We start from the raw sequence: 26,927 nt of genomic DNA on the forward strand, positions 1-26,927 counted from the left end.
ATGCCAGTGCCTGGCATTTCCTGTACTCTGGCCTTGAGACTGGACATGAACCTGTCTTACTAGTAAAAATGACGCAGCTCCCTTGACAAAGTCCAGCTATTTATACTAGCGACTGGGAAATTTTTCCGTTTGTAAGTATGGACCAATGCTGACTAGAAATTTTTGCCCCACCACCACCAAGACTTTTTTTTTGGCTAGGAGCCAAACACAAGGTAGCAGAAGAAATTAAACGACGTAATTAATACTCTAGACTTTTTTGTTCTTGACTAGTAAAAAGAACTGCTTGTTTTAGGTGGGTAGCCAGGTTTATGCATAAAGTTTGCTTCTGAAAGGCTTCACGAGCGAACAGAAGTTCCCACAATTCAAAGCCAGGAGAAGGTCCCGCCTCCCGATGACGTCACACCTGCGGATTGGCTGGTGTTGGTGGCTGGCGTTGAGCGGAAACCTGAGGCCCACAGTCGCCATGACTGGCTCTGGGGCAGCAGGACCTCGAGGCCTCAAGCTGTTTTTGTGCCTGCCTCTGCGCCACCTCCTGTTGCTGCTTCTGTTTCTGCTTGGCACCTTGGCCAACAAACTTAATGTGCCACGGGTGTTGCTGCCTTTTGGCCGGGAGCCTGGCCGTGTGCCCTTCCTGCTGGAGGCGGAGCGGGGCTGCTACACTTGGTGAGGGGTGGGGGGTGGGGGATCACGAGGACGTGCACCCCCGCACCGCAGAGGGGATGAGAGTGTTTGAGGGGTTCACTCAATGTGAATCACCGCAGGAATGCTGTGTGGTCACTTGGCCTGTAGCGAAGCGGGTGCCTTGCCTGTCGGGGTAGAGCTGCCAGACCTTCCTAATGGGGCCTGATGTGTGGGCTATCTGGTTATGTGTGGGTACTTACATGACAAGGCCTCAAGACACGAGAGTGGCTTTTTCACTGTGTGTGTGGGGGGGCAGAGGTAGTCACTGCGTGAGCAGCCATCGGGGCACAAGGAAGCCCTGTGTTAGAGGCCTCAGGTATTGGTGGCTGCCCAACTGAAGACTTCCAGTATAAACACTAGGGCGAGGGCATTCCCAGGGTCTGAGGAAATTTATTTAAGAGCAAAGAGGCTTGAGTTGTGAGGGTCCCCGCTAAATAAGGTGGGATATTCAGTGTGAAGGGGTCTAAAAGTACAACTAATTACTGTGTACTTAACGAAGTACTTTGTATGTATTAACTCATTCAATTTTTACAGTCTTGTAAGTACTATTAGCCCTCATTTTAAAGATGAGGGAACTGAGGCCAAGAGACCATGAAGTGTAAAATTCCTGTAAACTGAGAAAATTCACTTTGGGTAGAGATGAGATTTGTCTATAATACATGTTTTCCCCCCTTTCATGATGGTATCTTCTTGAAGTGTGAGGACAAGGGGATGAATTCCTGACTGAGAATGAAAAGACATTTTCTGGTGTGAGAGGCCCCAAAGACGGTTGGTGTGGTTAGCTAAGGTGTGTGGGAACCTAACACACCTAACACAGCCATACCTTGGGCTGGCTCCAAGGTATCAGTGTTCATCCTAAATGGAGTAGATTCCCTTTGCCATCTCCTAAGAAAAGCACTAAGATTTGTTCAGAGGGTAAGAAGTTCACCTCCCATTTTACGAGGAAGTGTAAGGTAATCAGGCTGGTAAGATGACCCAATGTGGTGTATTTCCTGACTGAGAATGATGCAAGGAATCTTTCTAGCTCTGGAAGCCATTCCTTCTATCCATCCAAAAATATTGATTGATGATTATTTTGGTGTGTATGTGTATTTTGAGTTGGACTCACACCTCATAATGTAGGCAACTTTGCCGTCTTAGGTTAACAACCTAGTTTCTATGGTTGGAGGAAACTCATTCCTCAGAGTATGAGAAAGCCACCCTTTCATTATTGAAAATACATCAGTCCTATTTTACATGAGGGAAGAATGTAACAATCTTATTTTAAATATTGAGGGAGGAATGTAATACTTCTGTAACTTTGTACAAGGCATCATTGGGAGAAGGTTCTGTTCAGTCACTTCCATGTAAATCTTGGGTCCCTAAGCGATGTTTCTACTTAAAGTAGTCCTTTAATACAGCCGGTAGTATGTAACATGGAAATAACAAATCTATGTTCCACCAAAAATTAATTTTAACTCGCATTCTTATTTCATACTCTTAAGTATTTTATTCTGGCAGGCATTCCACCCATCACGATGCAGTAACTGTTGAGCCTTTATATGAAAACGGCACCTTGTGTTCCCATAAAGCAGTGCTCATTGCTGAATCTACCCAACCGATACGCCTCAGCAGTGTTATTCTTGCTCGAGAGATAGGTAGGTAGAAAGGAAAAACACTCTATAACAGTTCATCTGGAGTAGGATAATCTGATGTCATTTATAGATGGCTTCAAATGATAAGAGAGAGAAAAAAGAATTCCTGTAATATAAACCCTAACTGTGGCATCCTAGCCTGCAACTTTACTTTTTTTGTTATATCCAGTCCCTGGCATGTACTTGATACAGAGTGGAAACTCCAGTTGCTTGAAGAAAGGAAGTATTTATTGGAACTAGCTTAGGTGTTAAGGTCTTGAGCAAAGCAAAAGGTAGTATAAAAACTAGTACTTCTCAAAGTGTGGTCTGTGAACCTGTATTTTCAGCATCATTAGCATCCCCTGGGAGCTTGTTAGAAACGTAAATTTGCAGGCCTCATCTCAAATCAGCTGAATAGGAATCTCTGGGGTTGGCCCATGGCTCTGTGTTTTAACAAGTTCTCTGGGTGATTCTCATGCATGCTAAAGTTTGGGAAGTATGGGCACTAGTTTATTTTAGACTAGAGCAGCTCAAGAAATGCTATTTGTATCCAACATCAAAGTAGGGCTCTATATCCCTGAATTTCTGGCCTTTCATTGCCATATTAATAGGCCAGAAATATTTGTATGGCTTTTAAATACTTTGAAAAATGATATACTATTTTACTAAAGAGAAATTCAAGGTGTTTGATAATACTGTATTTCATATAATTGAAGACACCATCTATTGTAAAGCTATTTTTTTATATACCACTAAGAAAGAAAAACTAAACTATTCTTTTCTTCACTCAGAATTTTTACTTTTACCTACTGAAGAACTCTTTGATTTAATTGGATGGTTATTTTTATTATGTATCACTCATGCCTAATAAAGAGGAAAATATAAATAAAATGCGTAAAGATATTCCTAAAACTATCTTAACATTCTGCCTCATCTGAATCACTTTTTGACTGAGAATTGTCAATGTCTGTGTTTATCCCCACAAAATCTTCCTCTGTGCCATCCAGACTGTTAGTGATGCAGTGTTTCTTAAAAGAATCAATTAAAAACAAAAACACTTAAAAACTCTGAGTATTGGGCTCAGAGTTATATACAGCTTTGCAGTTATATAGAGCTGAACTGTTTTCATCTCCTGCTCTGGACAGGTGCCTTGCACATCTGCGTCACCACATTTCCCCCCATCTCCTTAACCATTTGGTTCCTAGGATATAAAACAGTGCTCCACTGCTGTCCAGCAGATTGTCTTCCAACTAGTCATTCTCATTCTACAAGTTTGGTTGCTGGTTCTTTTAATGTTCTCACATCTGCAGTCAATGACAACCATGTCATGACTGCTGCCTGGTTGACAGCAATTGTGTGATGTCATCAGTTACAAGGTAAAATCTCAATTTCAGAGATGTTCAAAAATTTTTTTAAATGAGTGTCTTGGAATCAATGAATTATGGTGTCAGAGTCTCAAAGATGAGAATCTGAGGACTATGTCATGCAGGGTAGCTACAGTGGATAGAGAAGGATACCAAGGTCAGATAAGAAGCATTGCCTCAGTCACGTGCTATTTTTAGAGCAATTACTCTTAACTACATGAATTCATTCAGATATCAAAAGATTCATTCACACAATTGCTAGGGAAAATGTCAAATCTGGCTCTCAGTTTAATTTCATCTAACTCATAAATTTCAAAGTTAAGTATCTTCTAAATTAACTCCCCCAGTTTTGCTATTAATACAATAGTGTACATAGGTAAGACTCCCAATGATAAATGCCAGTCTCAGTGTCCTACCAGGTGCATTCTTATCTTAGTGGTCATGGATGCTCTGAGGTTGAGGGGAGGGACATTTTTTGGGAAGTACATGCCTAAGAGAAATGATTTGTTTGACAAATATTAAGTGAATTGCCTAACTATAAGGCGTCAATAAAGGTAAAAAGATTTAAGCACTCCATGGCTGGTTAGAGTGCTTAGAATTTTGTTTATAATATTTTTGGTGGTGGTGTAGTGCAAAGTATTAGTGGCTCGGGCAGATGATGGGTAGAGGTGAGAGACTTGAGGTGGGCATGTTCTATTTGGTAAGACTGCTAGATTTCTTTTGATTTTTGTTTTGTTTCTGCTAGATGTTACCTCCACTTGGTAAAACCTTCAAAGACTATAAAAAAGGTTATTGAGTGAATCATAAATCTAATCTCATTTCTGCAAGAGGCAACCACTTTTCTGTTATCCTTCCAGAGATAGTCTATGAATACATGAATATGCCTTTTGTAAGTGGGAAATCTGGACTTTCAATTTTAGGTACAGGACAGGTAGAGGAGTTTGCAGATGAAAGCATAATTTTCAGTGAAAAGCTCACATGGAGAATGAAGAAAGGGTTTGGACAATTGCATGATTTTGGTGGTGAGAGTGCAATGGGGTAATGAGTACTTTTTGCACTGTGCTCAGCATGTCGTTGATGATCAGAAAATATTTAGTGATTGATGAGTTGCTTCGGTGGCTTATAATCATATAATAAAGAGGAGTTGATTTGGAAGTTAGGATAAATATGGGAGTCAGGGTGGGTGGCAAATATTTGTCATTTCTGTTCCTTTTTAGTGTCTGGCTTTACATCCCTTTGGTCCTCTCAGTTCTACCTTCATTGTCTTACTGTTTTCTCCTTTCTTCTTCATCTCCCTGTATTGACTTGCCTCCTCTCTACCTCATTCACTTTTCTTTATTACCTCACTCCTGTATGGACCTGAAATATACCTGAAGTAATATGGACATGTAAATAAGAATTTCATTATATTATTTAACAAAGTTATTTGTTGCTTTTTATCTTTAAGTGTTTGATATTTCTCCTTAGTACTCTAAATTTACTTATAAATCCTCCAAGATAATTTTTCTTTTCTTTATGGTCAATAGCCCTGTACTGAAAAGCTTTCTGCTATTGAAGTCAGTCATTTGGGTAGTCATTGTGTGTGTAAGGCTTTCATATTTTTCATGTAAGGTCACAGCTGCTTCTGTTTTGCCATTGCCTCACACATTTCTCCATAGAATAAAGGGATTTAATTTCCCACTTAATCCATGCTAGACTATTCAGTGCCTAATTACCTAGTGTGTATTACCTAACTCATCCTCCCTTCCTTTGCCATCCCTGGAACACTTCCTGAATGGTATATTCTACCAGCAGATCCGATGATATTTCAACTCTCTTGGTTCTTGTCCTGAGGCCACATATCAAGCTCTGGTCTTCATTTAAATATTAATCAAGTAGAAGATTAATTTAGTTTTTAAACATTTAACTTTTAAATAGATTTAGATTTATAGAAGAGATGTGAAGATAATACAGAGTTCCCACATGCCCTTTGCATAGTTTCCTCTCATGTTGCATTAATGTCTTTTTTCTGCTCTAGGATTTAATCCAAAACACCACATAACTACTAAGTTGTCCTTCACTAAGCATGTTTCCTTAGTCTCCTCTGATCTGTGCCAGTTTCTCAGTGTTTGTCTTTCATGACCTTGACACTTTCAAAGAGTCCTGGTCAACTCTTTTGTAGAGTGTCTTTCAATTTGGGTCTGTCTGTTGGTTTCCCATGGTTAGACTGGGTTATAGATTTTCAGGCAGAAAGCCTTAGAAATCAAAAGCTCTTTTCATTGCATTATGTCAAGGGGTACATGATATCCACATGATTTATCCCTAGTGATGTTAACCTTGATCACGTGGTTAAGGTAGTGGCTGTGAGGTTTCTCCGCTGTAAAGTTACCATCTTTCTCTTTCCCTAGGCTATTCATTTAAAATGATCACAAAGTTCAGCCCCTATTCAAAGGAAGAGAAATTAAGCTTCACTTACTGGAAGGAGTAGTGTTAAAGAATTTGTGACCATTGGTTGAAACCACCACAATAACTAATAAATATTTGGGGGAGATACTTTGATACTGTTTTTCTTGAAAGTCTCACTCACTAATTTTAGCATTTTTCCATGTACCTTGCCTGTAGCGATTATTACTATGGAGCTGTAACAGCGGTTTTCCATTGCCCTCATTCCTTCTACACTTAGTGCTTTTCTGTGAGAAACATAAGTGTTTGATATTTTTTTGATATTCTCCTTTTTTGTGTGTGGAAAAAAATCTTACAAATTGCTTCTTAGTTATTTGTTTATTCATTCATGATTTGTACAAGTGTGGACTCATGAATATTTGTTTTGTTTTTGGTTTATAATCCAATACTATTGTAATTTATTTTGCTGACTCCAGTTCTAGCTTTGGCCCTTGAGAGTTCTTTCATGTTGACTCCTGTGTCCTTTGGGCTTGCCCCCATCTTAATTAATTAATTAATTAATTAATTAATTTTAGTACTTTTTTTGGCACTGCAAGATGAGCCAGGCCGAGCTTGTGTTTTTCCCCACCAGCCATTTCCTTAAGGAGTCTTGATTCTCTTCGTGGGAGAACTATATTTAGAAACCAAGATTTGGGTGCTTGTGTGCTCACTGCTACTGGAGTATCACTGCTTCAAGGCCCTTTCAGCAGGTAGTGCTAGGAAGTATATGTGTATGTACTAACTCAAGTAGATACACATATTCATATTTATTTCTTTGTCTATCTGCATATATATTAAAAAAGCACATGAGCTCATACTGATATATTTAGTTGTAATCCTGTACCATAGGGTAACTTCTTTTTCTGGCAGAGAGAAATGTGACACTCATTATCTATAATATATTTACTTATTTGTTTAACCATAGTGTAAATATACAGTAGTTTCAGGATGATTGATTCAGTTTTTGTTTCTTGTGAAAGGAAGTATAGCTTTTCCTTAGATATCATATTTTCATGTTTCTTAGCCTTTTTTTGAGAGGCATTTTCCTGTATTATATCAGATTAACATTCTCTTTTGATTTAAAAATTCCATAAAAGCAGATCCACAGCTAGGGGTAGAGTTTACCCCAGATGCCCATTGGAAACTTTGGGTATTGTAGTGGTAGTTACTTTGCTTTTTGTTTCTTGTAGATAAAGCTAAGACTAAAAATATATAGTTACAATAGCAAAATGGGGCGACTATGTAGGTAGTACCCTGACACACAGTAATGTGATAGGTGGGAGTATTTTTAACAGATAGTACCAAACAAATTTTATTTCATCCTCATTTTATTCTGTACTGTTTCAGTTTGTGTTTCTGAATTTCATTATGGCTATATTAACTGGAACTCTGGTTGTGTCTCACATATGGTTCCCACGTTTTTTAATCTCATGGTCCAGAAAAAAAATGGAAGAAATAAGGAGCACAAGAGAGGAATTTATTAGCAGGACTAATGAATGGTTTCCACTCTTTTACTTTCCTAAATAAATACATTTTAGAAAATCTACTGCAATTAATTTCATAAAAGAAAATACATTTTAACATTTCAAAAGTAAGATAGAATATAAGGACAAAATATATTCCTTTAAAGTGAACACAATTTTATCACTCACTGTTTAAAAATTCTTACTTTTCTCATTTTTCCATGAATAAATGAAAACATAGATCAGAACTGGTGAACCACTGGTCTAGTATCTCCTATTATAAACAGAAGCTCTTAAATTTTGTCATTATGCAGTTTTTTTCCACAGCAACTCTAACAGCCATTCTTTTTCATAATATTTAGAATAAGCTTCAGAGTGTTTGAAACATTCAATAGATTCATAACTTGTTGAATTAAATTCTCAGTTTTTGGGTTCGTTGTAGTGACTGACCATGAACTGCGCTGTGATGTTAAGGTTGATGTGATAGACAGCATTGAAATTGTATCTCGAACCCGGGAGCTCTGTGTAGATGACTCACCCCTGGAACTGATGGTGAGGGCATTGGATGCTGAAGGTAAAGAACTTCAGAGGATTCCACAGAATTACCTAAAATAAAGTAATACTCCTTTGTGTTTAGCACATGGAAACAGCAAGTTGAGAGATAGAAGTAGATTGGAAATAATATTTCTCATATGAAGCTCATGTATGTGAGGAATTAATAATTCTGAATATGCTTAATGTATTGGCTATATACTTTCACAATTTTTTCTCTATATTTCATTGCTGGTTATCTCAGAAGCTTTCTTAAATATCCAAATTCTGCCACTGAGTTTCTGTTGTTGGTCACCATCAGCAATTAAAAACTTTTTTGGAATTTTTGCTAGCTCTGTTTTGATCAGTCCACTTTCTATAGACCAGGAGAATTAAATGTAAACCTATGAAAAGTTTTATAATTTTAACTTTATCTTTTTGGGGACTGATTTTATATTGCCTTTAATATAATGTACTAATATTATATTATATTTAAAACATTTAAATTTATTGCCTCTTTCTTTGTAAACTAGTAAAGAGCAATTTTTAAAATCTGAAAGGTGACTGTATTAGAAAATGTTCTGGAATCTAGTTTTTATAAAACTTTTTATTAACAGTACCAGGATTTAGGCATGCCTGAAGTAGGCCATCAGGTAGCCTTTAGGTAGAAAGGAACAGAAAGAGTGGCATAATTTTTGTCAACCAGAAGTTAGCTTGAGTCCTTTTTACTTTTAGAAAGCCTATGCATCAAGAACATTGTTTGTGTAAGGATCTTCCTGCATATGTGTTTTAATTCATTAGTGAGAGTGCTTCTATTTGTTAATGAAAAGAAGACTAAAAATAATTTTCTAGTTAGGTTTCCCTTTCTTGTTAAAGATACCTGAATATATTGTAATATGTGATTCTGTCTTGTCTGCTTTTGGCTTGCTCTACAGGAAATACTTTTAGTAGTTTAGCAGGGATGATGTTTGAGTGGAGCGTTGCCCAGGATAACGAATCTGCAAGAGAAGAACTGTCTAGCAAAATTAGGTAACCTCTAAATCAACCACGAACCATCTGACTTTGAAGGAGACATCTGCCTTTGGGTGGCACACTGAACAGCAGCCATTTGTTTGGGCTTTGATAATCCTGCTGTCTGAATTTCTTTTTGGAATAGATTTACCAGGGGGAAATATCTCTGATGGAATGACATACAGTATGGATGTAGGTACTATGATAGTCTAATTTGAGCCACTGCAGAGACATTCATGAGCTCAGGCCTGTACAATTATTTGAGCTAAGTGTATCTTCTGGCAGTTTTGTTCAAGCTATCTGCACATACTGATATACAATGAGTGGGTAATAGAATGAAATTTTGCCTTTCCTACCAAGAAATAGCTTTCAGACAATCCGTGTTTTAGTTCCACAACAGTTTTAGCCAGAGGCACATTAAATACTTTTGCTCTGCCTAGTCCTGTGGAAAACAAATTTTAAAACGTTTTAATGTATATAGGCATTGAAAATATGTTTAATGTCTCTCAGAACCTTTTGGAAGAAGACTAATTGTTTGATTCTACTAGAAACAAATCTTATTTTCTCTTTTTAGGATTCTGAAGTATTCTGAAGCAGAATATTCTCCCCCACTCTATATAGCTGAGATGGAAAAAGAAGGGAAACAAGGAGATAGGATTTTGGTGTCTGGGATTAGAACTGGTGCTGCTGTTGTAAAAGTTCGAATTTATGAACCACTCTATAAGGTAAAAAATCTGTGCTATGATCTTTCATTTAATAGTCTTGTCTATACAAAATAGTTTCTTACGTTTAGTCTATAGTAGAAGTCCTTGAAGATGATATAGTTTGGGTGAACAGCTGGCAATTTAATTGAAAAAGTCATTTGAAGTGGGTAAACATTAAAAAACTTAATCATGTTATTACCTAGTTACAATTACAATTACAACTGGCTTTTCCTTCTAAAACATGTAACTGGGTTTTGTTCACCAATCCTTTGACGTAGGCCCAAGAATTTTATTTGACTATGAGTTTACTGTTAGAAATAGACCTGCTCTTTCTTATATCAATTACAGCTTCTAGTTCCTTTTTCTCTTCATTTCATTTTATGGTCAAGTGAAAAATTAGATATGTGAAGCAATTTAAGAGCAAAATTTTATATTTTTCAAGGATTTTTTCCCAATCTTTTACATTTCTCACCTATACCTAATAGCACCACATTGTAGCAGCTTGCCTTTAGCTTCTTTTTTTCTTTGGTTTTACCTTTTTATTTTGTTTTATTTTTTAATTTTTTATTCAGGCATTGTTGATACACAGTCTTATATTGTTTTCAAGTTTACAATACAGTGGTTCAACAGTTATTACCCATACTATTAAATCCACAGTTCCATTAGTGCAGTTAATATCTGTCAACATAGATGTTACAGGATCATTGGCTATATTCTCCATGCTGTACTAATATCCCCATGACCAACATATATTATGATTGAGAATTTTTGTGCCTTTTATCCCCCTCACCCTTCCCAGTCACCCACTCCTCCAGGGTAACCACCAGTCACTGCTCAGTGTCTATGAGTCTCCTACTATTTTACCTTTAACTTCTTTTCCAAATATTTACATTTTTTTATAGAAACAACAGGTCTCTTTTCACATTCATGGTTAATTTTTAAAATGTAATTATAATCAAACACGTTTGATATATTTAAATATCATATAAATATAATAAACATAATTAAAAGTGCAATTGGCATAGATAGGTTTGGGGAAAACATACGGCTTTTGGTAAGCATTTTAATTCAAGTGGCAGGAAACAACTGTGGACATCTTAGAGAGCAGCCACCTAACCTTGTGCTGGGTTAAGCTATCACGAAAATCAACCAACATGTTCAGCAGAGGTTAGAAAGTAACTTAATTTGGAAAGTCAGTTCACTGGAGGTTGGTTAAAAGAATTTCTGTGGCATACAGTTAAGTCTTACCTTTTCTCATTTCAGTATACTGGCCTTTTCACTTACCTATTCTTCTTTAGAAGACTGTCATTTTCTTTTTTTTTTTTACTTAAAAAAAATTTTGGTATCATTAATATATAATTACATGAGCAACATTGTGGTTACTAGATTCCCCCCATTATCAAGTCCCCCCCACATACCTCATTACAGTCACTGTCCATCAGTGTAGTAAGATGCTTCAGAGTCATTACTTGAGAAGACTGTCATTTTCTTTTTTTTTATATTAAATGAAACTTTATTTGAAAAATACTCTTAAAATTATAATGCTATGCTTACTTGGATAAGGGAATTGTAGTATCAGTTAAATAACAGTAGCTAAACCTAAAAGAAATCAAAATTAGTTTAATGACAGAAACAGCTGCAGAGCTGTGCCATGGCTGCGGGCAGGTCACCCCTGCTCCCTGAGCCCTCACAGTGACACCCTCCTCTTTCCTGGGTGGGGGGCCTGAGGATTCAGGGGATCCCGTGACAGCTTGTGGCCTCCGCGGGCTGCAAGTGGAGCAACAGGAGCAGAAGGGCCACTTGGGAAAGGCTGCAGGTGGGCCTGGGCGTCGGCCAGCATTTGTCTGATGCGGTCGCCTTCTCTTCTTAGGTTCATGAGGTCTCTCTCAGTCTGCACAGCTGCCTCCCAGCTTTTCTGAGCCCTTTTCTCACGCAAGAGGAACTCCCTTTGGTAGAAGGACCTGGTTCTCTCCAATTCTTTACCCGTGTCTTTGGCTATCTTGTTGCTCAGCTGGAGAATCTGAAACTCCAACTGGAGAATCTGCAACTCGGAGTTCCAGTTTCTGCACAAGTCCATCAGTTTCTTCTCAATTTCTGCACACCTCTTTTCCTCCTTAGCGATTTGGCTCTCAAGTTGCATGGTACGTTCTTGGTGTAGTTCAAGCAGATTCTGGAGCTTCAGCTGAAGTAGTTGATTTTCCAGCTGTAGGATTTCACACCTCAGAGATGTTTCCTCTGCCTGGAGGGCGGCTGTTTTCTCAGCTCTTCTTTCAGTTGCTTTTGTTCCCTCAATGATCTGGTTCTCTCAGGACTTTGAGGGGACACAGGGGAGTCAGCATCGTGCATGTCAGCCTTCAGTGCCACTTCTGACCGGGGGACAGGGTGTTTGCAGTTTCCCAGTTCCTGCTTTTGCTTGACTTCCAGGCTCCTGCCATCCAGATGATGTCTCGGGGGTGCAAGGGTGGGCACGGCATGGAGCAGGGTCTCAGCCACTGACAGCAGTTGGCTGACTCCCTCTTTCAGGTCCTGCTCCACACATGCGTTCGACCCCAACAGTCCTTCCCTGTCCCACTCCTTTTTCTTCAGCTTCTGCCTGCATCTTACGATGTCTCCTGGGCAAGGACTTCTGCCCTTTCTGGAAAAGCAGTGTTTCCTTTCCAATCATCCAGCATTTTCTTCCCAAGTTGTTCTCCATCCTTCTGTGATGCCCTGAGGGTCAGTTTCTCATCAGTGCCCTTGGAAAGTGTAGGAGGTTGGCTCCCCCATCCCTTTGCCAGAAGGCCCAGAGTGATCTGAAGGGACAGTCTCAGGTGTGTGGTCACTGCTGCCAAGCTCAGGCTTTGTAGGGTGGGAAGACTGGCCTCCCCTGCAGGTGGCCTGCTGGTGTCATCGGTTGGAGTCGTTCATTCTGCAGTGTAACCACGGTTTCCAGGTACTTCATGGCGGCAGAACAGCTTCTGCCCTGAGCCTTGGTGCATCATGAATTCCATGCTGTCCTTACCATGAAAAGCATCCGCACACAACATGCCAGCGTCCTCCAGGGGACTCCAAGGAGTCCTCTTAGGCATCCCCTGCTCTCAGTGATCACCAGGAGAGCCCCCCACAGGTGCTCCAGGATCAGCTGGCACATGAGTCTGGTGGCAAGCAGCAGGCCCTCATGGCTGCGGGGGCTCCACAGCTCTGCCTCGGAGTGCCAGTGTCTGTGGTCAGAGGGGACGGCTCAGAGCCCTGCAGAGTTCCTTCGCTAAGGGCAACAGGGGCCCTAATAATAGGGCAGGTGAGCTAGGTGGGGGAGGGGAGGCCAGCCAGGTTCTAGAGCACTGCTCTCCCTACCTGCTCTGAGGGAGGAAGTGATGTCACCTGTACAGGCACACGGGGCAGGAGGGAAAGGCTGATCCCAGCCAGGAGCTCTGACACTCTAGGCCCACCTGGCCCAGCAGCCAACCTGGGTGACAGCACAGGACCAGGCCTGGCCCCTCTCTGTGTATGAGGGCCAGTCAGGGCAGAGCTGCTGGGACCCATCCCAGCTGAGGCCCTATCTCCTGATTTAACATTTTCCTCTGCTTCAGGGATGCCCACTGCTGCCCACCAGGGCCCGGACATCTCCCTCTTCTGAGGCTCCCTCTCTCCTTGTGTTTTTGTCTCTGTGGGTGTCGTGTGAACATGTTTCTAGACCCTGCTTTACAGGATCCTAGAAACATGATTGAGGTATGATTTCTAAAAGGTAAATATTAGGAAACAAGGCAAGTTAGGGGCTGATAACAGATGTCAGTTACAGAATTTCAAGTAACTTAGTGGCCTCCAGTTCACTAGCCTTTTTTAATAGGAAACACAAAATTAAGTAAATCAATTGACTGCAGTATATTTTCATTCTCCTGGAAACGAGATAACCTTCAACACTTAAAAGTGTCTAAGAAACCTTATATATCAGGAAAGAAGAACAATCTAAGAAGAAAATTAATTGCCACACTTTCATTACTTGAGGTGTTTTGTCACTCCTGTGGAATTGCTTAGATTTTCTCTTTTAAAAATTTAAGTGCTTTTTCTTATTATGAAACTAGACAGGTTTACATAAAAATGTTGAACTCTCAGCCTTTCCCAGCTCTTACGTGATAGAATATAACAAGGGCTGCTCATTGTAAAGCATGTAGGTCTATGTGGGGAGATACCAGGTCTCTTTTGGTTTTAATTTATGAAAGGAGACCCAGGCCCAATCAGTGCTCCCTTAATGTCCATGAGAATTTTACCAGATCTGTGAAATCCAGTGAGGGAGCGAGCAAGTACAGAAGACATGAGCTCGCAATCCGGCGGAGTTGGCACAGTACTTTCATAAGTGACACACATTTGTCCAAGAGAAGTGTATGGCAAGTTTTTGCCTCTGGAGCCCTTAGTATTGAAGGTATTTAAAATTTTAGGGTAAAAGTTACCTCTTGGGGCAGAATTTTAATGCTAAGGAACATGGTTGGTTTTAGAAGTGGATCCTCTGTAATGTTCATTTGCAGTTTTATAAATTACTCACTGCCATTTAATTTTTCTACCACATCTCATTTTTCTTTTCTAAAAAAGGATGTTAATGCAGCAGCAGACTCACAGAGGCCAAGAAGGGACTAGAGGTTACCAAAGGGAATGGGCTGGGGAAGGTGGGAAGTGAGGGAGGGAGAAGGGGACCAAGGGGCACCATAATTAGCACACACAATGTAGGTAAGTCACGGGGAAGGCAGCAGCACAGAGAAGACAAGTAATGACTCTCTAGCATCCCACCATGCTGCCAGACAGCAACCTCAATGGGGTGCTGGGGGGGACCCGACAGTATGAGCTAATGTTGAAACCACAATGTTGCTTACCTGAAACCCTCATAAGACTGTAAGTCAATGACACCCTAATTGAAAAAAAAGAAGCAGCAGCAGTTAGATTGACCAACACAGAAAGCTTTTGGCAAAGTGACCTGTTCATGAGGCACGAGAGGGAAAATGGCTCAGATCAGATGGGCTTCCTGAACACTGAGATATCTTCTCTGAATTTCCAATCATGAATGACTCTTCATGATTGTTTACTGCGTAGATCTGTTAGGCAGGAAAATTAATATGACCTGGGTTGAAAGAGAATAAGGCCAGGAAAGCCCACAAAAAAAGACCCAGAGTTAATGAGTTCATCAATTAAAGCTCAAAAAGCCAGGAGTAACTTGGCCTGGAATGTTGGAATATTCTCCAGATGAAGGAGGGTACTTCAGCATAGCCCATGTCTTTATTGTATTAATCATGCAGGCCCAGCTTATTTTTAAACTTTACCTGTATGCTGTTTTTTCTCCTTCAGCCCTAATCAAGTAATTTGCAACCTGGGCAACTAAATTAGCATGCAGGCCCAGCTGTAAGCAACATAGTAAAAGGCAGGAAGGATTCCATCTTAAAGACAAGATTGCATTTTAATACCCAGGAAGTTAAGAAGTAAGATTCTTAACTTACTCTTTAGCAAACAGACAATAACTCAGCCCACCTTGGGGGGCTGGGCAAGCAGTCTTAATTGATAAGCTCCCAAACCAGGAAGTTGCTATCCTGGAAGGAGACCAGAACAGTAAATTTCATGTGTTGTTAATTTTAAACATTCAGAGACCACTTAACAAGTCCACACCCCTAGCTCCTTGACACATTCCTGAAAAAAATCCTTAAAAGGGGGAACCCCCAACCTTTCAGGGTGCTCCTCTCTCTCTGAGGTCACCTGTACTTTTTCTCTAAGTAACTTTAAATAAAACCTTTACTCTGCTTCACTACTGTGTCTCTGCCCTTCAAGTCTTTGTTGTGGCAGGGACAAGAACCAAGGAAAATACACAATGCCTGCCCCCAGCAGACCTTATTATAAAATAAAAAAGAAGTAACACTGATTATGGACGCATTGCTCTATATAGTAGGCACCTTCACTGAGTTGTGCTTAAATCAACTCAGTGATTCCTAAGGGCAACATTATGTTGCATAATTTTAAAATTTAATCAGAAATTGTTTGGGTTTGGTTAAGTGCCAAAATATGTTATGATCCAAAATTTGGGAGCACTAACTCACAAATATATTAAAAATTAAAATAGATTGTATTTGGCAGGTTTAATTCAATTTAGATCATATGGTTTTTTTTCTGTTTTTTTTATTAAGGTATTACTGATATACACTCTCATGAAGGTATTACATGGAAAAACAATGTGGTTATTACATCCACCCATACTATCAAGTCCCCACCCACACCCCAATGTAGTCACCGTCCATCAGTGCAAGATGCCACAGATTCACCATTTGCCCTCTCCATGCTACACTGTCCTCCTCCCGACCCCCCACATCATGTGCACCAAACATACCCCTCAATCCCCCTCTTCCCACACCCCTCACCCCCTCCACGCCCCTTCCCACTGGCAACCACCAGTCCCCTCCTGGAGTCTGGAGACCGCAAGTCTGCTGCTATTTTGTTCCTTCAGTTTTTAAAAAAAATTTTTTATTAAGGTATTATTGATATACACACTTATGAAGGTTTCACATGAAAAAACAATGTGGTTACTATGTTTATCCATATTATCAAGTCCTCAACCATACCCCAATGCAGGCACTGTCCATCAGTGTAGTAAGATGCCACAGAGTCACTATTTGCCTTCTCTGTGCTACAGTTTTCCCTGTGATCCCCCACACCATGTGTTCTAAACATAATACCCCTCAATCCCCTTCTCCCTCCCTCCCCACCCACCCTCCCGCACCCCTCCCCTTTGTTCCTTCAGTTTTGCTTCGTTGTTATACTCCACAAATGAGGGAAGTCATTTAGCACTTGTCTTTCTCCGCCTGGCTTATTTCACTGAGCATAATATCCTCCAGCTCCATCCATGTTGTTGCAAATGGTAGGATTTCTTTCTTTCTTATGGCTGAATAGTATTCCATTGTGTATATGTACCACCTCTTCTTTAACCATTCATCTACTGATACACTTAGGTTGCTTCCATATCTTGGCTATTGTAAATAGTACTGTGATAAACATAGGGGTGCATATGTCTTTTTTAATCTGAGAAGTTGTATTCTTTGGGTAAATTCCAAGGAGTGGGATTCCGGGGTCAAATGGTATTTCTATTTTTAGTTTTTTGAGGAACCTCCATATTGCTTTCCATAATGGTTGCACTAGCTTACATTCCCACCAGCAGTGTAGAAGGGTTCCCCTTTCTCCACATTCTCACCAGCATTTGTTGTTCTTAGTCTTTTCAATGCTGGCCATCCTTACTGGTGTGAGGTGATATCTCATTGTGGTTTTAATTTGCATTTCCCTGATGATGAGTGATGTGGAGTATCTTTTCATGTGCCTGTTGGCCATCTGAATTTCTTCTTTGGAGAATTGTCTCTTCGTATCCTCTGCCCATTTTTTAATCAGGTTTCATTCTCTTGCATGTAGCTGTCCAGTTTTGCCAACACCAGTTGTTGAAGAGGCTGTCATTTCCCCATTGTATGTCCATGGCTCCTTTATCGTATATTAATTGACCATATATGGTTGGGTTTATATCCAGTCTCTCTAGTCTGTTCCATTGGTCTATGGGTTTGTTCTTGTGCCAGTACCAAATTGTCTTGAATACTGTGGCTTTGTAGTAGAGCTTAAAGTTGGGGAGCATAATCCCTCCAGCTTTATTCTTCCTTCTCAGGATTGCTTTGACTATTTGGGGTCTTTTGTGGTTCCATACGAATTTTAAAGAAGACTGTCATTTTCTATTCTAAGTTTGAGTGACTTAAAAAGTTAGTAAGTGACTTAGAAGGTTAATATAGTATTAAGATTCATGATCACTTTTTAAGCCTAATTGAAATAATGATTTACAATTAGGAAAACATTTTTTGATCATAAACTATTTAAAAGGAAACATAAAGTAAACTCTTAACTAGGAAGATGGTCTTGAGGATTTTGCCTACAGAAACTTTGTTTTTTTTCTTTTCTCTTTTAGAAAGTGGCAGCGGCATTGATACGGCTGCTTGTTTTGGAGAATATATTTCTTATACCATCCTATGACATTTATCTCTTAGTAGGTGCATATATTAAATACCGAGTTGCAAAAATGGTTCAGGGAAGAATGACAGGTAAGGTAGTTTACCTTTTTGTATGACAAACATTTCCCAAATCCTTTCTGCTAACAAGAGAAGCATGTATGCAAAATACTTTGTGTTTTTAGATTTTGTGACAAAGCATTCCTGTACTTGAGCTAATAAATGGACAGACATAGTCCCCATATCTTGAACAGGTTAATGCTATATAATTCAGCTATTTAGCTTCCAGGCCAATAGGCATCTGAATTCTCTATTAAAACAACCAAAAATTTATTAGCTTTTATAGGCTAAGTGAAGAAATTGGCCCAGAAAGGACTTGAATTATCTTTACAAAAGCTATTTCTTGAGAAACTCAGTTCATTAACTGAAAACTTAATATTGACCCCAAAGTTCTGTTGAGTTTATCAAGTGTACATTGACTCCATCAACACTAATCCTTTCCTTACTTACCTAGTGGGAATCCCTCCTGCTACTCTCAGTTCACTGGTTTTCAGGAATACAAGCAATACCAGTAATAAACTCATATAGTGTTCCTCCCCAAATGGCTACATGTAAAAATTCATCATAGTGGGAAGGAAAGTAGAAGTAGATTGTATTCTTACATTAATGCCTGCTTCCTGATTTTCCTCTTACAATCCAAGAATACACCATTATCTGTTGGAATGGCTGCTCATGTTACATTAAGTATCTCTCATGTCTTACAGAGATGGAATTTCCTCTAAAACATTATACACTGGAATTGCAAGACCACAGAATTGCAAATAATAAGTCTCTTACTGGGAAAGTGGCTTTACTGGATGAGGAAACAGCCATGGTGACTGCCATCCAGCTGGGCCAAACTAACCTTGTCTTTGTTCATAAAAGTATCCTTTTGTTCAAGTTTTAACTGCCAATCTTTATGTTTCCCTTAGCATGCTAGACATATACCTTGGTAAAACAACTTGTTAAGAGTGATTATAATACTACTACACTTATTTTCTGTGTGTTTTGTTTTTAACAAAGAACTATAAATTATTCCTGTCATAATTTCTAACAGTAGGTAGAGAAAAGAGTAGCTGGAACTTGTGATCTGTGATTTCAGTGCTTATTTGCAACTTCAATCAAATTGTAATTAGGAGACTGGTGAAAACAGTTTGTCAGAACTTGCGTGAATTTTATTTAATTTGTTCTTTCCTATTTTTACATTAAATATTAAATACAAAAAATTTTTACATTAATAATTAAGAAAAGATGGTATTTTATACAGTAGATGCTTAATTAATATTTGTTATATTGAGTTGAGAGTAATATTTTAAGATTCACAACCTGCTCTGTAAGGACTGAACAAAGAAATATATAGAACTCAATTGTAGCCAATGAAAACAAAATGGAATGAAGATTTAAGTTCTCAGAAAATTGAAACATTTGGATTCCATTTTTCAGTATTTGGTTTTGAAATATTCCCTATTTTTGAATATTTGAATCTGAAAGAAATTAACTCATGCAGCAAATACCTATTAAATCCCTATTATATGTTCAACCTTTTTCTAAGCACTGGGCTACAGACTGCTATTTCACCCAGGGTAGTTAGGGAAGTTCTCTTCGATAAGGTGAGATTGGAGCAATGAGCTGGGCACGTATGTGGGTGATAGAGCTCCAGGAAGAGGAAGTAACAATTGCAAAGGTTCTGAAACAGGAGCGTGTTTGACATGTTCAAAGAAGAGCAAGGAAGACAGGCTGCAGCACAGAGAAGCAGGGGGAAGATGGAGGACAGGTAATAGAGTTGGAGAGTAAGGGAGGGTGTAATTTACTGTAAGCCTAGTAAGCTTATTCTGAGTAAGAGCCCATTAGGCTTGAAAGGTGCCGTATTTCTTTTTTTAACTGAAGTATCATCTATGAACAATCTTGTGTTGGTTATCGCCCTCACCCTCCCTACCCACCCACCCTAACTCCTCCCCTTTGGTAACCACTAGTCACTTTTCAGTGTCTGTGAGTCTACTGCTGTTTGGTTCCTTCTGTTTTCTTTTTTTTTGCTTTGTTTTTATATTCCACAAATAAGTGAGGTCATACAGTATTTGTCTTTCTCTGCCTGGCTTATTTCACTGAACATAATACCCTCTAGCTCCATCCATGTTGTTGCAAATGGTAAGATTTATTTTATTTTTATGGCTGAATAATTCCATTGTGTATATGTGTCACATCTTCTTTATCCATTCACCTATTGATAGGCACATAGGTTGCTTCCATATCTTGGCTGTTGCAATTAGTGCAGCGATAAACATAGGGATGCACGTATCTTTTTGACTCAGGGATTTTGTTTTCTTTGGGTGAATTCCTAGAAGTGGAATTACTGGATCAAATGGTATTTCTACTTTTAGTTTTTTGAGGAACCTCCATACTGCTTTCCATAGCTGTTGCACCAATTTACATGCTCACCAACAGTGTAGGGTTGCCATTTCTCCTCATCCTTGCCAACATTTGTGGTTTCTTGTCTTTTGGATATTGGCCATTCTAATTGGCGTAAAGTGACATCTCATTGTGGTTTTAATTTGATTTCCCTGGTGGTTAGTGATGTGGAACATCTTTTCATGTGCCTGTTGGCCATTTTTATTTCTCCTTTGGAGAAGTGTCTGTTCAGGTCCTCTGCCCATTTTTTAAACAGGTTATTTGTTTCTTGGGTGTTGAGGCCTATGAGTTCTTTATATATTTTGGATGTTAACCCTTTGTCAGATGAGTCACACACTGTAGGATGCTTTTTTGTTCTGCTGATGGTGTCCTTTGCTGTACAAAAGCTTTTTATAGATGTAGTCCCACTTGTTCATTTTTTATTTTGTTTCCTTTGCTCAAGGAGATGTGTCCAGGAAAAAATTGCTCAGGCTTATATTCAAGAGATTTTTACCTATGTTTTCCTCTAAGAGTTTTATGGTTTCATGACTTACATTCAGGTCTTTGATCCATTTTGAGTTTACTTTTGTGTATGGAGTCTGACAATAATCCAGTGTCATTCTCTTACACACAGCTGTCCAGTCTGCCAACACCAGTTGCTGAAGAGGCTGTGTTTTCCACACTGTATATTCATGGCTCCTTTATCATATATTAATTGACCATATGTGCATGAGTTTGTAACTGGCCTCTCTCTTCTGTTCCATTGTTCTATGGGTCTGTTCTTGTGCCACTACGAAATTGTTTTAATTGCTGTAACTTTGTAATAGAGCTTGAAGTCACAGAGCATAATCCTCCCAGCTTTGTTCTTCTTTCTCAGAATTGCTTTGGCTATTCAGAATCTTTTGTGGTTCCATATGAATTTTAGAACTGTTTGTTCTAATTCATTGAAAAATGCTGTTGATAGGGATTGCATTGATTCTGTAAATTGCTTTGGGCAGGATGGCCATTTTGACAATATTAATTCTTCCTATCCATGAACATGGGATAGATTCCCATTTATTGGTGTCTTCTTTCATTTCTCTCATGAGTCTCTTGCAGTTTTCAGAATAAATGTCTTCTACCTCCTTGGTTAGGTTTATTCCTTGGTATTCTTTTTGATGCAATTAAGGTATGGTATTTCTTGTACAATAATGTTCATTAGCTGTTTATATTATTTGTCTAAAACATATTAAGGAGGGTTTTTGGTCCAAAGTTGTGTAGTCATTTAAAGTTGCCTAGGACATTTGTCAAAAAATACAATAATGCCTACAAAATAAACTAAGTCGTTCAGTATTTATTAAGCCCCAGCTGTGTGTCAGGCACTTCCCTGAATTCCTCAGGCTGACTTACATTATCTTCTTTTTTTATCTCAGTTCATTTATTACTTATTTATAAGTAGTAAATATTAAAATGCACATTATCTTTTTATATGTCTTTCTGGAGGGCATAGATGGTAACTATTCATAATTTGTTCCAGCACCTGGCTTAGGGTGGCTGGTAGACTGTTCACGGAGATTGGTAATATAAGAGAAGAAGCAGGGAAAAAGAAAACTAGTTTAGTTTTCTACGTACTGATTTGAAGTATCTGTGGGATAGATGCCCAAGCAGACATTTATGTTATGCATCTGAAGGAGAAATTTTCAGGATGAAGATAGATATTTGAGAGATACCAGTGTCCACACAGGTGGTAACTGAAGTGAATCACCTAGGGAGAGTATATATAGAAAGAGGGGAAGAGGATCAAAGACAGAACAATGTCATGCCAACTTTTAAGGTTCATATGGAAGAAGAGGAACCTTCTAAGAGGCCCAGAAAGAATGTTTGCTAGGAGTACAAAAGCTAAGAGAGGTTTCATGCTAACCAAGTGAGGAATTTACAAAGAGAATGTTCCTCAGGTGAAACAGGTAGAGAGAGAAAGACTGAAAGCCTGTAGGAAGTAGGAAGTCTTGGGTAACTTTGTCAGTAAAAACAGCTTGGTTTTGAAAAGAAGGAAAAACGCAAGGTCGAAGTTTAAAATAAATGGGAGAACATTTTTAAGGTAAGAGAAACTTGAACATGTCTCTACGTTAAACAGTGAGACATGGCAGAGATATGGGGAAAAAGCAGGCCAGCTGAGGGAGCAAGGTTTCTGAGGGGCAAGAGAAAATGAGGGTCAGCACAGGTGGAAGGATTAGGTGGAAGGAAGCTATCTTATTCTGATAATGGAGGAATGAAATGGTTTAGAGACCTATTGAGATCTCTTTCCTCATCTGTAAAATGAAGGGGATGTTGTATTTCTAAACTTCCTTCTAGTTCTTATATTTTATTAATATTATATTAGAGTGCATATCAGAACCAAACCTAGATTGTCAGAGTTGCCTATACAGTCTTTAAAAGATTTGCTTTAATGAATAGACAAAAGTAATCTTTAATTAGCATATCAGTTATATGTAAATCAATAGGTCATTTGGAGTATTGAAGCAGTTTTAAGTTTGATCCCCCAAGTAGATTAAATATTGTTTTGCTTCCATTTTCACTATAGATAATATAGTGACAAAGTGGAGCCTAGTGCATGACTGAATTGGTATAACTTCTAAATTAGTGTACTCTGAATTAATGAGTGTTATCTGTTCATTCATCTCAGTTACATATTTCTTCTCAGCTTTTGAATGTAGTATATTTTTGAGAGGAAATATTGGGAAAGTATATTCCCAATTAGATTCTGCATAGACCTCTAACAGAATAATTTTGTATTTATACTAGAATTTAACTGAAGGGTATAGGGGGTAGTTTGATTTATGGATGACCTAGAAGTATCTTCAGTGGCAAAGAGAAAACAGTTGGGTATTAAAGATTTGCTGTAGGTGATAGAAAATCAACAGTGATTATTATTTTTTTTTAATTGAAGTACAATTGACATACAATATTCTACTAGTTTCAGGTGTACAACATTGTGATTTGACAATTACATACATTACTAAATGCTCACCATGGTAGGTGTAGTTACCATCTCTCAACATACAAAGATATTGAAGTTATTGACTATATTCCCTATACTATACTTTCATTCCCATCACTAATATATTAATTGGAATTTTGTACCCGCTTATCCCCTTCGCCTATTTCACCTGTACCCCACACCCACCTCCCCTATGGTAGCCACCAGTCTGTTGTCTGTTTAACTGTGATTTTTAAAACTGCAGAGCACAAGGCAAGTTGCTGGCTGGATGGCAAGTTGTTCCCCTCCTTCCTGCTCCGTCAGCACTGTTCATCCCTTCAGCCAGAGCAATGCCACTCTGCCCAGGTTTCCCTGAGGGGCTCCTATGTAAGGATTTACTTGGAGAAAGGGTTTTGCAGCTAAATGAATATTAGGAGCATGGGGCATGATCTTTTCTCCCTCGTTCCATTTTCCTCAAATTTGATGTTCGAGAATAACTGAGTCCTGTGGTGATTGGGTCCCTCAGACTTTTCTCAGAAGTGTACATATTTAAGTTGTTGTTTTCCAAAGGAAAATATAAGGTGGAATTTTTGTTTGTGGGTTTATTATTTTTTTCCTTTGGTAGCTCACATTTCTCTGTTCACCCAACTTTAGCTCGTATGATTTCCTTAAGCAAAAATTAAGATGTCCATATGCGATCTCTGTCTGGACTCCCAGATTGCACCATATATGTCGTAGAGCCTGGATTTCTAGGTATTTTTAGATAATGATTTTTAAGAAGCTAAACAGCTTAACCTATTTCAGCATTAAAAACCATCCTTTACCTCCATAACCATATGAAAAATGAGTCTGACTTAAAGAAGTTAAAATCTTGCCAGATCATAAGGAGTGGGTGAAACTGTGGTTTGTCTTTCTATACAGATAGAAGTGAGAATGTTTCCTTATATCTGAGATGGGCTAAATTACGCCAGGATCTTTGGAAACCCAAATTATTATATACATTGATAGAGGGAACTAAAGGATCTACTTTAGAAAGTATTTCCATCCGTTAGTGAGTTTTGTTCTTTGAATAGCTTTTTTAAGTTTGTATTTTTTAATTCATTGTAGGAGAATGTTGGCCTCTTCTAGTATTTTGTTTCTTGATTTGTGTTTAGGTTTCACAGTCCAACCTGGAGATCGATGGAGTCTAGAGGTGGGACAGGTGTATGTCATTACAGTAGAAGTGTTTGATAAAAGCAGCACAAAAGTCTATATTTCAGATGTGAGTTTCTGTTTTGTATTTTTCTAATCCCTTGTATGTGTGAATCTGTAAGTGGACCATTTTTCTGGCTAGAAGCCTTTATTTTTCTTTTTCTCCCATATTTACCTTTGGAAATGCAAGTTACTACTTTATTATTATTATTATTAAATAGTTCTGTCTAATTCAGTTAGAATTATAGAAAAGAGTTGGAGAGAGCACCCGTGATAACACTTTGGAGGGGATCCTCATTCTACAATGTCATTTCACAGGTGTTTGCCACAGTTTTGTAGTGATGAGAGCAATAGTGTGAACATCAGATGTAAAGTGTTGTACTCACTTGCCAGTGTCCTTTTTTTTAATTCCTGACAATTGTCAACTTACAGAATGGCAGAACTTCCACTAACATTTACACCAAGTTTGACTTCCCATTTCTGATTACTTGCCATTAATGATCTTTCAAAAACTAGTACCATTTAAAATTGCATCTTTCCACCTTAGAATTGTCATGGGGAGAGCAAAGATTTTGTTTTTGTTTCTTTATCTCCAGAATGCATAGCTGCACTTTAAAAAAATGCTTTGTAATTAAGATGGCTTTAGGGAAAAAAATATCTCTTTGGGTTGGGCTAATTTTCAGAACCTTAGGATTATCTGCCAGTTCCCAACGGAGTACTTTGAAGAGCAGCTAACTACTATGAATGGATCTTACCATGTAGTAAAAGCCGTGAAAGATGGTGTTGTGGTGATAAATGCATCCCTGAATTCCATCATTTACCAGGTAGGAATTAAAAGAACAGTCTTTGCATCCTAAGAACACTGACGATGTTTGGCCAACTTGTTGATTTGCAGGCAGATACATGGCATCCCACCTTTATCTTTCACAAGAATAAAGAGAAACTAATAAACAGTACACTCAATAATTTATACTTCTGTAAATTTTCTGTTCTGATCTTCATTATTGTACATATCTATATTTGTGGTAATGTATAAATATGACCTTTAAAAAATTATTTCATATGCACATGTCCAGCTATCATCAGGTCCACATAACATATTTTCTAGTCTAAAAATCTGAAATGTTAATATGCTAATTTATTTACTTAACTATGCAGCTAACATTTTTGCATTATTTCCAGTTTTTTACTAATGTATATGATATAACTGAGTGTCTTTGTATAATTTTTTCCCTTTTGGTTAATTTCCACATAGTATAATATCAGAAATGGTGTTATAGGTAAAAGGATAAGGAATGAATCTGTTTCTATTGCTTCTAAAATGTGTAAGTATCTGATTTTTAACAGCCTGCCAAACCCACTTTTTCTTCAGTTATCCTTTCACACAGTAGTTTAAGACAAAATTTGAAGAACTCATTAGCATGTGTAGTGCGTGGGGGGCACGGGGAGGGATGTGCAACACAGAGAAGACAAGTAGTGATTTTACAGCATCTTACTATGCAGATGGACAGTGATTGTGAAGGGGTATGTGGGGGGGACTTGTTGAAGGGGGGAGCCTAGTAAACATCATGTAATTGTAGATTAATGATACCCCCCCCCCAAAAAATTTGAAGAACTCATTTCTTACTATCCCCACCGCTTTCACCTAGACTTTCACAGTAGCTTCTTAACTGGTTATCCTACCTCCATTATTGGCCCTAGCTAGAATTATAGTCCAAAAACTACAAAAATTATTATGTGTTTACTATTTAAATTCCTTTGGTGGCTTTCCATTAATTTTAAGGTAAAGTTTAAACTTCTTAACATGGTTTTATATGACCTTCTATGACAGACATTACAAACTAGTGGCCTGCAGAGTATCTTGGTTTGTAGTCTTGTTTTTTATTTTGGCATGTAAGTTTCTTTTTAATTTGCAAATTTCAAATAAAATCCAGGATATCTGATTCTCTAGATGATATGAAAATCTGACAGTGATCAGTTGGGACAGGTAGTGGCTATGTGATTTGACTACCCTTTTCACCTGCTGTGTTCCCTGCCATCACCTGTTATTTTATATTCAGCTTAGTAAACCTGTTTCTGTTACCTACCTAGTACCTGTAGGCATCTGAGTTTGTGACTGTTGCCTAAATGATTGGACCCTGACAACTTCTTCAGCCTCAGGTCACATTACTTTCTCTCTCTTATGCCTCAGCCATACTGGAAATGTCTTGCGTATTTTTTTTTCTTTTTTGCCTCTAAGGTGATCGTCATTTGTTTATTTTCATTTTTATAAACAAATACAGTTCCTTTTGTCTACATCACTTTTTCCCTACTCAGCATATAGGTCCAACTTAAACATCAGTTCATCAGACATCTGTTACCATTCCATATGTTCTCAGAGCTCCCTGAACTTCCCAGATCATAAAATTCATTATGATTTTACTGTTATTATTTGCTTTTTTCATCGCATTATAAACTTTGAGGGCAATGATTATGCCTGCTTTATTCACGACTGTTGCCCTAACATCTAACAGATTGACCAACATACAGTGGTCTGAATAAATATTTGTTAAACAACTGAATTGTGTTTGGATTAGTTAT

At 38.4% G+C, this 26,927-nt stretch overlaps 1 protein-coding gene across 1 annotated transcript in view; it reads left to right on the plus strand.

The window, feature by feature from the left end:
- Positions 1-373: 373 nt before the first annotated feature.
- NUP210L (nucleoporin 210 like) overlaps positions 374-26,927 on the plus strand; it is a 78,218-nt gene continuing 51,664 nt past the window's right edge. Inside the window, exons 1-10 of the mRNA XM_036922278.2 lie at positions 374-663; positions 2,182-2,318; positions 7,985-8,116; positions 9,009-9,102; positions 9,659-9,809; positions 17,737-17,869; positions 18,541-18,699; positions 23,841-23,909; positions 24,311-24,417; positions 25,031-25,171. Of these exons, the coding sequence (XP_036778173.2) occupies positions 392-663; positions 2,182-2,318; positions 7,985-8,116; positions 9,009-9,102; positions 9,659-9,809; positions 17,737-17,869; positions 18,541-18,699; positions 23,841-23,909; positions 24,311-24,417; positions 25,031-25,171 (1,395 nt within the window). The 5' untranslated portion in view covers positions 374-391. The remainder of the gene's footprint in view (positions 664-2,181; positions 2,319-7,984; positions 8,117-9,008; positions 9,103-9,658; positions 9,810-17,736; positions 17,870-18,540; positions 18,700-23,840; positions 23,910-24,310; positions 24,418-25,030; positions 25,172-26,927) is intronic.

Source organism: Manis pentadactyla, chromosome 19 (genome assembly GCF_030020395.1).
Source record: "Manis pentadactyla isolate mManPen7 chromosome 19, mManPen7.hap1, whole genome shotgun sequence".
Classification (NCBI taxonomy): domain Eukaryota; kingdom Metazoa; phylum Chordata; class Mammalia; order Pholidota; family Manidae; genus Manis; species Manis pentadactyla.